Source organism: Netta rufina (genome assembly GCF_964035555.1).
Source record: "Netta rufina genome assembly, chromosome: 2".
NCBI lineage: Eukaryota > Metazoa > Chordata > Aves > Anseriformes > Anatidae > Netta > Netta rufina.
This window is the reverse complement of record NC_140124.1, coordinates 113,201,943-113,219,240: the sequence shown is the minus strand read 5'-3', so window position 1 is coordinate 113,219,240 and position 17,298 is coordinate 113,201,943. Positions and strand designations below refer to the sequence as shown.

Here is a 17,298-nt window from a genome sequence, read left to right as displayed (position 1 = left end):
CAACATACATTAGTTACTTACTCTGTGACACCCATGTTTCCCTACAGAGCTCTTTGGTTTGGGTTTTCCCACTTTCTGTGTATCAAGGGCCTTTACCTGGTCTGTTTGCTGCTTGGCGATAGCTCTATGTAGTATATTTCTGCCTGGCTTTTATATTATAAGTCATAAGGATTATTGAGGGAGCACTAAATACATTCATAATTCATATTTTGTTATGGGGAAGAACAGTACTCCAATATTGTAAACTTTCTGGTTTTACCTTTAAAAAATTAATTTCAGAAATGCAGTGTAGAGTCAGGGCAGCAAACTTTTATCTGGTTATTAGAAATAAGGCAAGTTAAAAGGCAGTAAGAATGGACCCAGGTAAGAACTATTTCCCATTACTTTGCACTGGGGCCAACATGGCTTAATAGGGTCTCAAGCAATGTCAGTGTTTAATGTTCAGTCCCAGCAAAGACACATCTAAGTCTTCAGCATGGCCAGAGTGGCAACTCAAGAGAAGGCAAACTAAAAGAGCAGGAACAGCGGAGATCAGGAGTGCTGGAAAACAAAAGATGTAAAAGGGATGCAATAAATATTCTCTTTCCCCAGCCTTTCTGATTATCGTTTAAAGAGGAAGAAACAAAGAATTGGAAAAAACAATGTCCAGCCTGTAAATAATTTCAGGTATTGCTTTTTCATGTGTTTACTTGTTGTTGCTTCTTAAACCAGATGAGACAAAGAACTCTGCTTCTTTACCGTTGCAGAAACTGTATCAAGGAGCTGAAGGCTGTACAACTGCAGTAACAGCCCAAGTATTTTGTAAATATATTTATAAAATTCGCAAGCTTAGTGCCTTCAGAATTATTTGTGTTGTATGTGCACTACAGTTAGCTATGTTTTCTATTAGGCAGGGAGGGCTAGTTCAATAAAATCTTGAGTTACGTACAGCAGTTCCAACATCTGCATCACATTAGAGCAGACATGAGACAAAACATTGACTCTTGAGGTTAAATCTAAATTTCCTGCTGCAATCCTGAAGTTTGATTTGTTAGGAGAAAAGCAACCAAGAGGAACAGAAATAGAGACTTGAACTAGAAATAGAATTCAAAGACCAATGGTTGCCAACGATTTGTTATTTTTATGAAGTGCCATTTTAGTTAGAAATAACACGCTGACCACAAACAATCCACAAGCTAGCTAAAAGTCGCTTTCTGAACGGGACAGTTACACCAGTTACTCCTCTGTATTTTTAGGCAGCTTCCCTTTAACAGAGTGAGAGCTGAGGATGCGGTAGGGAAGGCAAAGGGTGTTCCCCCTGTTTCTTATGGGATTTTCAAAATTCCATCATTTCCTACGACATGTTGCTTTCCCCATCTTTTTTTTTTTAGCTAAGGAGGCCTGGCTCGGGGGCTGCTTTTGGTACTCATTAAGTCCGCTTTTTAATTGGCATTAAGGAGTTCTTTGTGCCCGGGAGCTAAACTGCTGCTTCCACATCGCTGCCATTCCCTGCTGGTCCAGGGAACAAAAGGTGCAGCCTGGAAAGCCACCAGGCTGTCCCTCTGGCACTCAGCCACCTTAGCACTGCCCAAGGGATGCTGTTGGTGCTTTTTTGTGTTTTTTTTTTTTTTTTTCTTTTTTTTTCTTTCTTTTTTTTTTTTTATGGCCTATTTTATTTTAAATTCATTTAAAAAAAATCAAGCTTAGTGCATTAGAAGTTTTTAATCACACTATATAAAGTAGAACTCCACAAGTATTTAGCAGAAGTACCACTGCTGTTGCAGTACTGTTTAATTTCACATTTAATGTTTTCCCTCGCTTATTTAAATCCTGAAGCCCAACAGTAACAAAACAGCTCTGCTCTCGGGGCAGAAACACTAAAGCACAGATGGGTGGCACAGATACACACAGGGAATTCTTGGTCACGCTAGGCTGAAGGCATCAAGCCCAAATCCTAGGATTTAGGTACAATCCTATGCTCAGTCCTGAGCCTTGCGCTATCTTGCCTCTCTTTTCAGAAAAATAAGCATTTACAAAGCTCTTTATCAGGAATTATTTTGTCTGTATTAAAAAAAAAATAAAATAAAATAACAACAATGTAATAAGGAATTCAGGATTAGAGATATGTCAGAAATAAAGACATGTCTTGTTTTCCAAATTTGTATATATATATGTATGTAGATTTATATATCTATGAACATAGACATATGAGCACATGTGTATATATGTGTATAAAAAGGACCAAAAAGGTAATTCCCACCAATTCTAGAAACAACTTTAGATTTCATTTGGTGTTTTCAAATTCAATTCCAAAACTGTAAGATGTTAGTTGTGTTATATTTCTGAGCAAATTAACAAAAAAAAGGGAAAAAAGCTAATGTGACAGATAGTGTACTACATTTGTCTGAGATGTTAGTCTAGACTGGCAGTAATATAATTACATTAAGTTACACAAGGGCATCCTAAAGCATGCCCTAAAACCCACTGAGGGCCAGCAGACTGCAGGGCTATCATGCCATGGCCCGATGCAGTTACTTGGTGTGGCTGCTGAACCTGCAAAGAAATGAACTGCCAGCACTGCTGCCAGTCCTGGAAAATGCTCTTTCATTTGCCAACAAAAGAGGCCTGTGCAAAGCCAGAAACCTAGCCCAGGTGAATGTGTTCCTAAACACACCAAACTACAACGATTTTGAACAACGCTAAATAAAAAACAATTCTAAGTAGGTAGCCAGGACAACGAAAACACTATTTTTACTGAATTATGCTGCTTTAAATGAAGAGCAGTGCTTATCTTCTTATATTTATCTTCACCACACCTTTCTGATCCTAAATTCTTTCCGATGGGTACCTTGCACTCCCCTTGCCCTTCCCCAAAAACACAAGTCCCAGAGCAGTGTATCTTCCTCCCATTTTGGAGGCAGTGAAGAGGTCTGCACAGATGTTTGACTTCACATATTGCAGAAATTTAACTCAGTAAAAACACTTGAACAGCTGTAGGTGCATTCAACCTAGAAATTAAATACCATCACCTTCCTCTCTTATTCTTCAATATCCCATAACTTTCTAGGTTAATAATTCATCATAGTCAATGCTTGCTTTAACAAAATGGGGTGTCAAATATGCCATTTACCTTCCTTTTCCACTCCATACACACACAAAAATATACACGTATGTATTTAGGCATCAATATCAGCTTGTAAAGATCTTTAAATATTTTTTCCGCATTTTTTTCTGAATGTCTTCCACATTTAGAGCAGTGAGACCCATGAAAAAATCTTAACAACTGAATGTTTAGCGCACTGATCAGTGCCTGAAAGTCAGCTTCATTAGAAGGCGAATATTCAGAGGCATTTATAACTGGAGCAGCAGCTTTTTGCGGAACTGTGTGATTTTCCCAGGCATTTCTTGAGAAGACAACTGCTTAATTGGTTGTCCAAACAGATAATTGCACATCGAGTTGTCCAGTAGCTATAAAATTATGTTTTATTATTATATAAAATGGCAATCTTAGGACAATTTAGTAATTGAGGGGAAAAAAAAAAACTCCTAGAAAATGTATATACAATTTCCAGATTGAATTGATCCTGTCAAGTCTGCATGCATTAAGCAATTTAAGGACAGATGAGAAGTACCCCTGAACACATCTACACACTACAGAATGATTTTGCATGGATTAAGAGCAGTGTGTAGACATGAGCACTGTGTTCATGCACAAAGTTGATGTATGTTTTGGATGTTTAGCATCTCAGACTTCTTGAATATAAGGACTGTAAAGGGATGCATTTATCATGCTTGCTGATTTCATTGCTTATTTTCAGAGTCTAGGAAAGACCACACTGCATTTCTCTCTTTGAAGTGAGCTGCAAGCTAACAACTAGCATTTTGAGGGATTTAGTAGAGACTGAGAAATTAGTTTATGGATGTAGCTGCTGCTTTGACGTAGTCCTATTTACAAACCATGTAAGCTTAACTCTGTTTTTCTGAGTACAACAAGAATCAAACACCTGAGATGTGGTGCCCTTAGTTGAAAATCCAAGGCTGGCTTCCAGAAGGGCTCAGATGGGTGCCCCCCCTTATTTGACCTTCTTATGGGGCTCTCACTGCCTGTGAAATGACTCCTCACCATCATTAAAATCACCATCGTGGGATCAACTCCACCTGTGATCAGCATCCTCTGAAACCACTCTGCCACCAGCCCCCAGTACTCTTGTTTTCTGGGTTTTTGTTCTGACTGCTTCAGATAGGTTACTCCAACATCGCTTTTTATATTTATCTCTAGTGACAGGTGAGTATTTCACACCCTTTACTTCAAAGAAGCCTTGTACAATCTGTCACAACAATGCTTTAATAAATGTTAAGTTGGTGACAGACAAGTAGAAGCCAACTCATGTTAACTAGACTTTGAAAACAAGGCTAGTCAGGGCCTGTAGGAGTGATAACATTTGGAAAACACATCACTTAACATTTACTCACTGAACTGTCCACCAGTGAGGTGGAACGATCAGCTAATTCGCAATGGGAACTGAAGGAAAACAATAGAGAATGACTTATTGGCACAAAGCAGAAAGCATGTATAAGTAATATATGTAAACGTGAAAAAGAAAAATTCCTTCCACCATCAGAAGTGCATTTAAGTTGACTTTGTGGTCAGTACTTTGCACTGCTATGAAGGCTCGTGGGTTCACCAGCATGCTATGGGAGAGCAAGGTGCCTCACTGCAGCTGCTCCCTAGAGCTGAGGTAGAGGACCACGTCCAGATTGCTCCAGTCAGAAGAAATCTGCCTGCCTGCTCTGATGCAGATATGCTGAATTGATTTATGGAGAAAATATTGTTTAACTATGGCCTTCCAAACATTTCATGACATTGAAGAAAGAGCAGACTATTGTGTAACTGCCAGCTGCATGGAATTCCATGTCCTCCTTTGATACATATGATAGAGGATACTAAGTACAAGGCACCGTTTTAGATGGATAACTGTGTTTTCTCAGTATTACAAAATTCAAATACTTGGCATGTGCCAAATGGTGTGGCTTAGCCTGATCATTAGTGTTTTGCTGCTATTATGTTTTCATTTACATACTTGTTCCCCATTTCATATACTTAAGTAGCTCATAAAATGAGCACGCCTTGGCCTCATCTCTGAAAGAAAGTTCAAGTTTCTGATCCCTGACAGCTCTTAGTACACCATTCACATTTCATGTCCTAACCTGTACTTTGAAAAATTGTGTCAGCTTTGGCATGAGCTTCACTAGTTGGATCTGGGCACTACTGCCCTTGAACACCTCCGGGGATGGGGCACCCATAGCTTCTCTGGGCAGCCTGTGCCAGTGCCTCACCCCCCTCTGAGTGAAGAATTACTTCCTTATATCCAACCTAAATCTACCCTTTTTTAGTTTAAAGCCATTCCCCCTTGTCCTATCACTACACCCCCTGACACAGAGTCCCTCCCCAGCTTTTCTGTAGGCCCCTTTAGGCACTGGAAGGCTGCTGTAAGGTCTGCCCGGAGCCTTCTCTTCGTGATACTACTGCTCTCGCCTCAGTGGTGCCCTTTGAAGAGACCCTAGCTAGCCAGATAATGCTATGGGACAGTGGTGGTTAAATCCCAGCACTTTTGGAGTGCCATCCACAAAAGCCTTGCTGAGAGAAGAAGTAATTAGTTGCAGCTGAGCACACAGGCACATACCTTTAGAAAGGTCTGGCTAAGTTCATGCTAACAGGAAAACAAACAAACAAACAAACAACAAAAAAAAAATCTGTCCAGAATCCAGGATAACACACACTGGAAACAGAAGAACAGCCTTGCTTACTTTGATGTTTAGCTAGGTGTGTGTTAGGGGGCTTAAGGACTAAAGCTTCAGGATAGAATTGCATTCACTGCCTGCAAAAATGATAACTGCCTATCTGCTAGATAGCAGATCTCCCATAAAATACTATGCAGTTTTTCAGCTTCATGTGGGAGTCCTCCAAGGGCACTCTTCAGCAGCCCGAGCCTTGACCTTGGTACAGGTGTTCACAGTGTGCTAGACAGTTCCCAGGGACACATGTAAAACTCCCTCTCTTGGGAGGTTTCCCTAAAACATCTAATCTAAACACCGGTATTGCTGCGGTTTTTATGTATATCTTTGTGTGTTCTGGCACCTGATAAAAATTCCATTTTTAGTGGCTGAGTGTCACCTGGTGATACCGCAGCTTCCACCAAGGATGTGCTTGGAGCGGAGTTCATCCTCAGGTTATATGTGGATTTTTTTTATATTTTTTTTTTCCCAGAAACTCCAGGAAAGACATCTGAAAAACTCCACTCCTGTGCTTCTCGTTTGGATTCCTTCCCGCTGTAAAAGGTACTCACTAAAGCCCAGCTGTTCTCGGGAAAGAGGCAGCTCAGCAGTGGAGCTCCTGTTGTGTACAGAACAGTACAAGCACAGAGCTGCAGGCACATGCTTCGCCAAGGACTGATGAGGCAGGCATGTAGCCCCATTGTTAGCACGAACACTAGCGCCTCTTAAACGCCACCAGAGGGTTAAGGATAGCCAGTTACAGTTTAATGGCTCCTCTCGGGGTCCTGGGAAACAAACTCATAAAAAGCATCTGAGGCCCTACTGCATCGCTCTGGTTTTTGAGTGGCCACAAAGGCATTGCTCTGAGCATGCTGGAGAGGGGGTTCCCTGAGTGAGCAAGGCACACTTGCTGCAGCCTCTGCAAGGGAGAAAATAATTTAATCTTCCTGCTTGTTCAGCCCTTGGCGTAGGCTAGACCGACACTTTTCAGCACAGTGGGGTCCTGAGATTTACTGGAAGCTTCTAAAAACTTTATGTATCCATACTTGCTGCACGCAGGTTATCCAGCGATAAACCCTTTAATCACTATTGCTGAACTGACATTCAAACCAGCGATGAAGTTGAAGTCCTTTCTGGATCAGCATGATCCTAAGTAAAAGGACGCTACTAATATTTTAATATTTAAACATAGTCTCTGTTTTTAAAAGAATTACTAAACACTGTAAACGAGGTAATATGTAGTCAACCAAGATCATTTCTTGCACACTTCCAACCCATAACTTGCTTTAATTAAGCTGCTACTGTCACCTTATTAAATGGCATTATAGTTAGTGTGTGATGGACGGTGTTTTTTAAGAAGTTTTTGGCTCTTAGTTACATCCGCTCTGCCTGGGACAATGATGGAAGAAGTCCCCGGTTCTCTGCTTATGGATCCGTTCACACGAGCACATCAGGCACAAGCAGTGCTTCTCTCTGACTCCGAGGGACTACTCCATCAAACTCTGCTTTGCAGCAGAGTATGAAAAAAGGATGCTTGCTTCTGCAGACTGTGTCACACCAACGTGCTTTCCTAGCACAAATCTTCCTAATATGTTGACTAGCTGGAGTTAAACCTTTGCCCGTGGCTTCCCAAGCACAAAGGGAGCCATCTCTTCACTCCCTGAGCTGGCTGTCATGTGCCTTGACAGCAGGAGCAGCCAGAGCCATGTGCGTAGGGTGGAAGGAGGGTGCTCAGGGGCTGGTCCCTGTGGGCAGACACCACCAGCACACGTCTCCCTCGCAGGCCAGCACCCATCATCTCTGCTGGACCTGCAGCAGGCCCTCCAGAGCCCTCTGCCCTCCCTCCCTGCCCTGCAGCCACCAGAGGGCATTTCCTAGCTACGCCTCTGGCCGGCTGAATCATTCATTGCCAACTGAAAGGGCAGCTGCTGAGATTTCCCTTTCCTTTCTTTCCTTTCCATAGAGCACACAAAGCAGGCCCGACAAATAAAAAGACTGCTCAACCTTGGCCGCACACGGTCAATTTTACAGCCGGGCTAGAGCACAAAGGGCTGTCGAAAACAAGTCCTTGCACATGCTGCTAACAGAGAGCAGAGCCTGAGCCCGGGGTGGTTGCAAAGAGCCCTTGCAAATCTGTGAACGCTGGTGTCACCTCTGAGGCTGGGGACAGCATCTGCTGTATCTCTGTGGGCAAGGTGAAGAGAACCTGTGTCAACACAGTGGCTTCAGGAGCGCCCCCAGGAAAAGCTCAGGTAGCTCCTAGCGGGAGGCACAAACACCTTTATCCAAGTCCTTTATTTGGCTTGAGGCCTGAAGGCATTTCTATTTCCCCTGCCTGTGCCAAACACTTCTTTTGGGGCCCTCTTGTCATAATTTGTATGTTCATATAAAAATCTCTAATATATCTCTATGTATCCTAATTCCATCACCTTCACCTTCCAAGCAACACAGCGAAGCCATTTCACGTGCATACCTCTTTAGCTAAGACTACCGTGGTTTTAGTTCATTAAAATGTAAATCCTTTGTTCTGAGTCTAGCTATAGCAGTTGAAAGATGCTCAGTGCTTATTTCAAACTACACTGACAGTGCCAAGTAGTGAACAAATAGGCCATTGCTGTGTATGAAAAATGCATCACCTCTGCTCTGAAAGTAATTCTAAAAATAGCCTAGAAACCATCTAAGACCTTCTTAAGATTTACACCTATGCTGCCTAACATTATTTAAATAATACCTTGCTTCCTTTTATCCATAATGTTTTGGATCATCATGTGCTGCAGGCCAAAACATTAATTTTACAGCGCATGTAAATGTGAACAACATTTTACCTGAGTGACAAAGTTCCTGGGAATCTGAAAAACAACCAGTACAGAGCATTCATCTCCACATGTAACTAGGGAACGGTTTTTGTATTATTTGAGTACTGCGGATACAAATTCAGTGAGGAAAAAGTATTTCCATAATCATCTGCCAGCTTAAAGTTTTCCAGTATTAACCCTATTAATCACATCTATTCTCGTAGCTTTTGGCCTAGCCAGCACTTACAAAAGGAAAAAGAAATTACAAAGGAAATACAAGAATCATCTAATCAAAATAATTAAAAAAACAGTAAAGTTTTCCATGGATCTGGACACTTACCTATAAGCAAGATTACTAATACATCTGTAATGTAATAACCAAACAGCAAAGGCTTCTGCCAAACTTCCACACCAACAAGACCAGTGAGCAGATATGCTGTTATTAAGACCTATAGGAAAAAAAAAAAAAAAAAAAAAAAAAAAAAAAAAAAAAAAAGAAGGATAAAGTACTTTTAATCCTTTACTTCTAAAGGCACACAATTTCACTTATCATCTCAGTACAAATGCAAGTCTCCGCATTACAGGGCCTCACGCTGCCATCACAAAACAACTCCTTGTAAGTAGTGAAGCAATGTTCAGAGTAACGTTCAGACAAAATGGCTGAGAAGTCAGCAAGCAACTTGCTGATAATTGATATGATTATTTCTGCAGCTCAGCACCCTGAACTGATCATACCAAAATAACTATGAGGGGGGAAAAAATCTAAGTTCACCCAAAATCATCACAAAATTCCATTGAATGTGACGAAATCAAAGGATGAGCAGGGAGCTGATGTCTTGCCCAATTTTTGATTTGTTTGACAGAAAACATTGTTACAGGATAGAAAAAGAAATAAGTAGTCGAACTTCATTAAGACTGAAAGGACCCATACACAAGCCCCAAGCCTAACATGCTTGAGTACTACCAGCTTCAGTAATGATGTAAATGTAGTTTCTGCTCTCTGTTGAGAGCTAATTTTGAGACCCAGGTGAGGTCAGAAACCTTAATGCAGTCAAAACCCTACAGCTCCTATAACAAAGCTTTCACACCCACAGACTTGTAGCAGTGCTGCCCACCAAAGGCTTACAGCACAAATTTGACCAATTTCCACCATTTTAGGCTTGCAACCTGCAACTACAGCACCGAACGTGATGCAGCAGTTCCCAGGCCGTTTTGTCCTTATGCCACCCCCTTCTATGCCCTCCTCATCCCTCACTACCAGCTCCTGCTGGTGAGGGACCAGCTGGCACGGCTTCATGCCCCACTCCTGCTCTTGCTTCTTTGGGTTTGGGCTGCTGGTAGTTTTTACTACATTCTGTGTTTCTTCATTTATAACTTTGACAAACACATTTCCAGCCTTCTAAATCAAACAAATGCTTTAACGTAAAGGTACACAAAACTCTTTTTTTTTTTTTCTAGATAACAGGCTAAAATCATACATTAGCAGCAAAACGCTGCTGTTGATTAAACTTCCTATTACACTTAGATACTGCTATACTTGACTTCACTTACTTCTCTGTATCTAAATGCGAGATTCTTGCCTTGCCATTACATAATTTGCAAAGAATTTGCTTGAATGGGGCACTGCAAGACTGCATGAATGAACTGCCTGTGCAAGGACAAGCAAGAGAACTGCAATGGAGAAAAGCAGGCACTAGGACGAAAATGCTATCATAGGCCATTGAAAAAAAAATGGCCTAAATGAAGGATGTGTACAATGGGTTTTACAACCGAGTACAACAGAGCTAACATTTGGCTTCCTAAAGAAATTGCATTATGTTATCTATAAGACATGACGGTTGGACTCCTGGCCCCAAAAGAGCTGAGGGCACAACTCCAACTGGCTTTGACAGAGCCTGAATTTACCCTCACACGTTGAATTCTGAACAGATATTTTTGGCAAGAGATGAAAGGGGAACATCAGTATTATCCACTATTACAGTCAGTATTTTTGGCAGTACATTCATGAGCATCGCTGTCAGATGCCAGCACACCTCTAGGAACAGGAGCGCTGATGCAACAGGCTCTCTAGGGAATCCCTGTGCCTTGGGACTCAGTGATTCAGCACTCATGGCTACGATTGTCTCACACTGAGCAGATGTTTTGTATGAGAAACACTCTTTGGCTTCAGCTCTGTGGTATTGCATTTTTTAGAGAATTTTAGCTGAGGCCCCAGCATCACTGAAATTCATAACAACAACCACTTTGACTTAGCTGCGGCACTCTCGCAGATCTCCTTTAGAAAGCTGGGAAGATGAGAAACTGGCTGTGTCCCTTGATCTAAGCTGTATTAGCAAAAATTGAAGATTGTCAGACAAAACCTAAGTATGTTGATAAGCTGTATAAACACAAGTGTGTTTTAAAAGGCACTGCTGGTAAAAATAAAAAAATAAATACATACATACATAAAGGTAATGTAAAGTTGTGTTCTGAAGTGCAACTGTACAATTCAGCTTGAGAAAAGATGGCCAGGCTTTTTGTTCCCATCTCTGACATTGATTAGATTTAGTACTTTTCATATGTAAAGCTAGTATTTAGCAAGTACTTTTAATTACAACACTTTGCAAAATGAGAAGTCCAATTTAAATAACATAAGTAAGGATTGTATTGCAAGTGAGCATCAGACTTATACAGTACTGGATTCTGCAGCATCTGACCAGGCCAATTTTTGCTTTGTCAAGGCCTCATCTGTGAGTTAATAGCACTTAGTGCAGACAAAAAACCTGAAAATAGATGGTGTTAATTTGTAGGTTAAAGTGTTCTGCACACATGCTCATCAAGTATGCTGCATGTTGTACTACACAAGAAAAATCAAACATTTCCTCATCACTTTTTAAAATACACTATGCTTTTAAATTTTTAGGATTACACCAAAACGGTATTAATTTTACTGCAATATTCAGTTTCACTAGCATATTACAATAATATTAATTGATCATGTCTTGAAATGCTTTCCATTAACACAGTACTAAAACTGAACATCTAGAGAGCAAATTCATTTAAAATACAAGTTTATGTTTCCTCCTAAAATATGACATTTTCTTAAGAGTAAACTTGAACTACTCCAGTGCACTCCTGCCTTTAAACTAAATAATGATAAATATTACTTCTTCACCAGAAGCACAGTCGCTTATTTTTTTCTTAGGAAAACACTGAAGGTAAATGTTATTTTAGCCTGAAATAAAAGGACGCTCAATTCCTATAATGTGACCAAAGAATGACAGATGCACATCTTTATTTATCTTTTTAATATACTTTTTTTTTTGTCCCTCAGAGGAGACAGACATTTTTAAAAGCTGTGATGTGCATTGCTCTGGATTTCTTTGTTGATTGCTGAGATGCTGGCTGCCACAGCACTTCCCAGGAAAAGGGAATATGAGAAATATGCCAGCATAAGTTTTGCAAACTGCTTGTCAAATGAAAGCCTGATACATAGCATCCAAAAATCTCCTTCCCATGTTTTGATAGATACTGAAAGGAAGGACAAAAGTAACTTCTACAATGTTGACATTGCCACCCGTGTCATACACTTCATTTATTTGGAGTTTCAGGGCAAGCAGAATTTTCTCACTGGGAAAACATACTGGGACTGTATGTGGGACTGTCCCAGGCAGGCAAGCAGACATGGGAACCAACAAGGGAAGCACCTTAGACTGAAAACTGGGGGCTTGTGGTCTGCATCTCCGTGCCATCAGACTCTACCATACACAGAGCTTCTGGCCATCCACTCCGGGCAGTGGCAGGGCAGTGCTGGAGCGAGCAAAGAGCTGCCTGCTTCCTTTCACGTCTGATGTTTGTGCTTTCCTGCTTTTTTTCTTTTTTTTTTTTTTTCTTTTTTTCCCAGCTTGCCCTCTTGGCTGGGAATAATGAGAGGAGGGAATGTGCAAGCCACCTAGGTCACTGCAGCTCTCACAGGGTTCTTATTTTCACTTTTAAGCTGGTATTTAAGAAAACCAAGGGCACATCCCTGTTACACTTAAGGCAGGTGTAAAGCTTACAGCACTGATGGCAGCAGAGGTATCACAGCATCACAGTAAAGAAAGATGAATACTCTGCTCCCCTCCTATGAACTCAACTGCAGTGGCTTATAAAAAGCCACAGCAGAATTAGGTAATACTACATTTTTCAGTGGAAAACAGATTTTTAAATAACCAAGGGAATGTCTGTAAAAATTAACACATGGCAGGAAGCCCAAAATTGTCATTTCTCAGGAAAGCTTTGTCCTTTCGTCTCCAAGAAACTTAACTTGCAGGTATTATATTCGCTTTCTTTGGTTGGGCTTGTGACCAAAAAAAAAGTCATCATTTTCACTAGATGTATCTGAGATGAGTTCCCACAGAAAGTACCCGGGGTTTCTTTTTAAGCCTCACCTGCAGCCCGTGACTTTGGGGGTTTCTAATAGATGTGTTCACTTGAAAACATACCAAAAACTGTCTGGACGATGTGGTATCAGGAGGCCGCTCTTCCTGCATCTCTCCCTGCCTGCAGAGGACAAGCACGGGGTAGCTTTGTGCCAGGGGGAGCAGAGTGGGGAAGAGCTCCCAGATGCTGGGCCCACAAACACAGCAGTCCTCTGTCCGACTCTCTCAGACCGATCACAGCCATTTTTCAGGTTTACACGACATGGCTTCCTCTAAATGGCTGTCTGCTGTAATCAAAGCTAATTGGAGTGCCAGCTACAGCCCAGCTCCCATAATTAGGTTACCAGTTCTGATGAGTCATCAAAGCACAGAAAAATGTGATCTGCATAAATCCCACCAATTTGTCTGTTCATAATGAGGCACTTTTTTCCTGATGAACAACAGCTCTTTTAATACCACAGCTAACACAGAGCCGGTCAGAGAGGGCTGCCTGTCTTTATATACAGTGGAGCTGACTCGGCAGCAGTGTCCTGGGAAGCTACCTGCCAGTTAAGTTTTCATTAGGGTCAACAGTTACTTAACTGCACTGCTTACCTTAATTACAGTATTCCTGAGCTTTGTGACAATAATGAAGTACAAAGCCCCTGGGTGCCGTACATTTTTAAAAGCAGAAGTAGGGGACGAGACCACCTGAATGTCTGGCATGCCGATGCGATAGCATCATATTGCCAGTGAAATTATTTAAGACAGAGCACAGAGGCAGCTTGATAGGAATGCCATGGAGGAAACCCAGAGCTAACTGCCTGGAATCAGCCTGAAAGCAGCCTGCAAGTGCTTCCTCACCCTCTTCCTCTGCAAGCAACTGTGGCAATGTCTGGCGGATGAGTAGAGGGGAAAACAAACCAGCCAAACAAACAAAAAAATGCAAGGGTAATTTTGTCTTTACTGTTTATCGTTAGCCATTTGCTACAGTCCTCCATATCCTCTCCTCCAAGTAGCTGGAGAAGAAGAGCTACATTTATTAGTGCACACATCATATGACATTGCTGAACTGGTTTACAAAAAAAAAAAAAAAAGAGAGCAAGGCAATGTCTGGTGGAGAATTGGAGAATTAAGATCTTTTACCAGACTGATTAGTACAGCTGGAAAAAAAAAAAAAAAATGTATGGGCTTTCTGGTGTGCATAGTATTTAGTTTGTACTAATGAAAAAAAAATACTACCTTGATCTACAAGTTATATAATGCTTTTTTGTTCACAGACAACCACAACTACAAAAGTTAATTTTTACAGATGAGAAAACTGATTTACAGAGCACCACTGTTGATGATTGTACTAAAAAGCATTAAAAATTTCTATAGTTGTATGTTTATCATTTTGACTATGAAAAAAAAAATCATCACAGAAGTACTAGAAAGAAAGCATCCTGGACAGCAATCCAGCATCAAAGGGGAACAGGAAATAATACTTGTTAGCACCTTGCATGCGACTTAACCAAAACAGTTTACAAACTTAACCAAAATTAAGCCTCGCCACAGATCTGTGAGGCAGGGAAGTGTTATTAGCATTATTTTCCAGATGGGAAAGCTGTCATGCAGGCCTAGGTCACTAAAAGCCCCGGCAGCGTGCACAGTACTGCTCCATTGGTTGATAGCCACTCATGTTTATCCACTAACATAGTTCTGATGCTGCAGCAATCAAAAAGAGCTTTCTACATACGCACATTTATATCTACAGTGGTCATCTGAGCAACAAGTGAAATCAGGACGAACACAGCCACTGCTCTCCGGCTGAAGGAACTTCACTAAGAAGCCTCACACAGACAGGGCTGAAACTTGCAGACCAGCTGGCTGCCTAATGTCTTCGTCCTGAGCCAGCTCCTTCTCCCAGAGCCTGTTTTCTGGGGGATGAAACAGATGCACCACAGCTGGACCACCGTCTCCGAGCTGTTCTCAAACCACTGGATTCTGATTATGTTTACAGCAGTACATCTGCAGCCATTAATTCAAATACTCCATTTCCATTAAAACACGTATTTGAACGTCTGTCAAACTTCTTTTCAATTATGTAGAGTTGGCTGTACCTTTCATCTCATGCCTGTGACAGGAAGCCGAGAAGACTGGGAGTGTGCTCCTCAGCCTGCAAGAGCCTGGCTATCTCAGAAGCTGGTTAGCCCCCATATCCAAGCACTGGCCCCTTGGCAATGCAACGAAGCTGCTGCTACTACTGCTGCTACTACTCACTCATGCCTTTGGTCATGTTTCTGAGGAGGCCCACCTCACGGCAGGGCTGTAAGCCATGCAAGGAGTCACCTGTGAGCTGGCTGTGGACTGACAGGTTATCTGTGTTACACCATGCCCAAAGAGGAGGCCTCTAACAGGATGACTTTTTCACAAGTGTAGAAGTCACTTGACACCAGTTAGTGCTCGTTGTGCAGTCCAACGCTATTGACAGCACCACATGCTACGTAAGAGGTGGTAGAATCGGCCAGGCCTAGCGATGTATAACAGTACAATTACTGTTAATAAACACTGTTTGGACTGATCTGCATAGTGCCTCGTAACCTAGTGTTTGTGGGAAAATTGCTTATGGCTTTAGAGAGCATAATAATTTTTGTTAATATCACAAATCAAATGCAGTTAAATGACATTCTCACGCATGCCATCTGGCTTCTAGGCTTGCTGCAAGTTTTTTCTTTCTCCTGCAAGGCAATGAATCCCTGATGCTGACAATTTGCTTGAGAATTTCCCTTCTTTGCAAACGCAGGAAATTTTTTTGAATTACTTCTAGGGTTATGCTATTTCACATTCAAACTCTCAGCCAAATATATTTGCCTTGAGCTATATTTTTCTATTTCTGTAATATTATGAAAACACTAACATAGTTAAAAAAATAAAAATAAAACAGGAATGATAAATACTTACCACTTGGCTTAGATCGTATCCCCAAGGAAGAAAAAGAACTCCCGTGTTATATTTCTCCCAGTGTGAACACATAAAGTTAAACAAGACAATGCTTAAATATATATACATTGTATATACAGAAACTCCGGTCTTCCCATTGTCACGGGAACAGACGGAAAAAAAAGAGAGCACAAAAATGGAGGTAGCCCAGCTATCCAGCCCATGGTCAAATAGTTCTCCCAGAGGACTGCTGGACTGAGTCCTTCGAGCATGTTTCCCATCTATGGAGTCTGGAAGGGTTGGAAAAGGAAAAGAAAGAAAGAATTATAGCACAACAGGAGAAGTAACTTTCTTCACATAGACTTAACCATATATATATGCATATGTATGTATATATTTACATACAGTTCACTGCTGTATATAACATGGGAAAAATACACTGCAAAGGGAAGCACAACAGTCTTTTCAATACCAACACATTAGGATTGCTCATAAAATATTTGCCTCAGTTCTCATGTAACTTTGTCCTTACCTCAGTTCTTCTACTGAATGCCACCATCCTTACATGCTTTAAAAGGACATTCATTATTACTTGTCCCCAGTGGCCTTAACACACTTTCACATCAGTCCATGCAACCACCTTCTCAATAAAATCACAGAGAAGTGTCCATTTGGCTCCACAGCCATCCATTGGTGTTGTGGACTATCTGAGACTTCAGGCTCACAAAGTGTGCTTGTGGGGTGGATTCACCGAGGCAGTTATGCTACCTGATGCTAAGGGCCCCAGTGACTAAATGGAGCCAATTTCACAAAACTTATTTGTGCGTGTGCCTACATAAGATATTTTAAAGAGACTTTTGGCTGAAGTCTGAGGATACAAGAATACCTTACTGTTAAGCTGAGTTACATGTTGATCGCTTAAGTGTTTGAAAGATGCCCACACTGCAATGGATCTCACTTTGCAATACGGTTTGACAGCATGGCTTGAGTCGATCTGAGTTCATTGCCACTGAGCAGGGAAGGACCCGCAGCTTGCTCAGCTAGTGGAAAGACACCCAAACATGAAGTTTTCTTCTGGTTCTGGGTCACTGAACAGAGCTGGCTCTGTGAGTGTACAAAAAGCAGTGGAGGTGCCACAAAGGAGGGACAGGGATGGCAGGGAGGAGGAGGAGGAAGGTGTAGCAGCTGTAACTTTTCTTGGCTGCATTGTCAAACCACGCCCTTAGCCTCTGCTCTGAGGCTGTGGTGGTGAGCATTTGAGAAGTATTTTCTTGTTTGAGTTAAGTGTAAAAACACAGGTTGAACCTCTTTGGAAAAAGTAAACAGAACAAATCTTACACAAATTGCTCACTGTAATAACACAGAAAAGATTTTTTTATGTTGTTTGGAAGGTACTATAGCTAGCAATTATTAGCTACCGATAGCATTATTAACCCATAGCTGACTGA

General features: G+C 41.4%; 1 protein-coding gene across 2 annotated transcripts in view; it reads right to left on the bottom strand.

Annotated features, from left to right (window-relative positions):
• The window catches only part of LOC311206763 (ethanolaminephosphotransferase 1-like), a gene marked incomplete at its 5' end in the record, with an annotated part of 56,623 nt that overhangs the window by 11,560 nt on the left and 27,765 nt on the right, over nt 1–17,298 (bottom strand). For both annotated transcript variants that reach the window (XM_084282404.1, XM_084282405.1), the window contains 2 exons: nt 8,890–8,998; nt 15,872–16,140. In XM_084282404.1, coding sequence (XP_084138530.1) covers nt 8,890–8,998; nt 15,872–16,140 — 378 coding nt within the window. The remainder of the gene's footprint in view (nt 1–8,889; nt 8,999–15,871; nt 16,141–17,298) is intronic.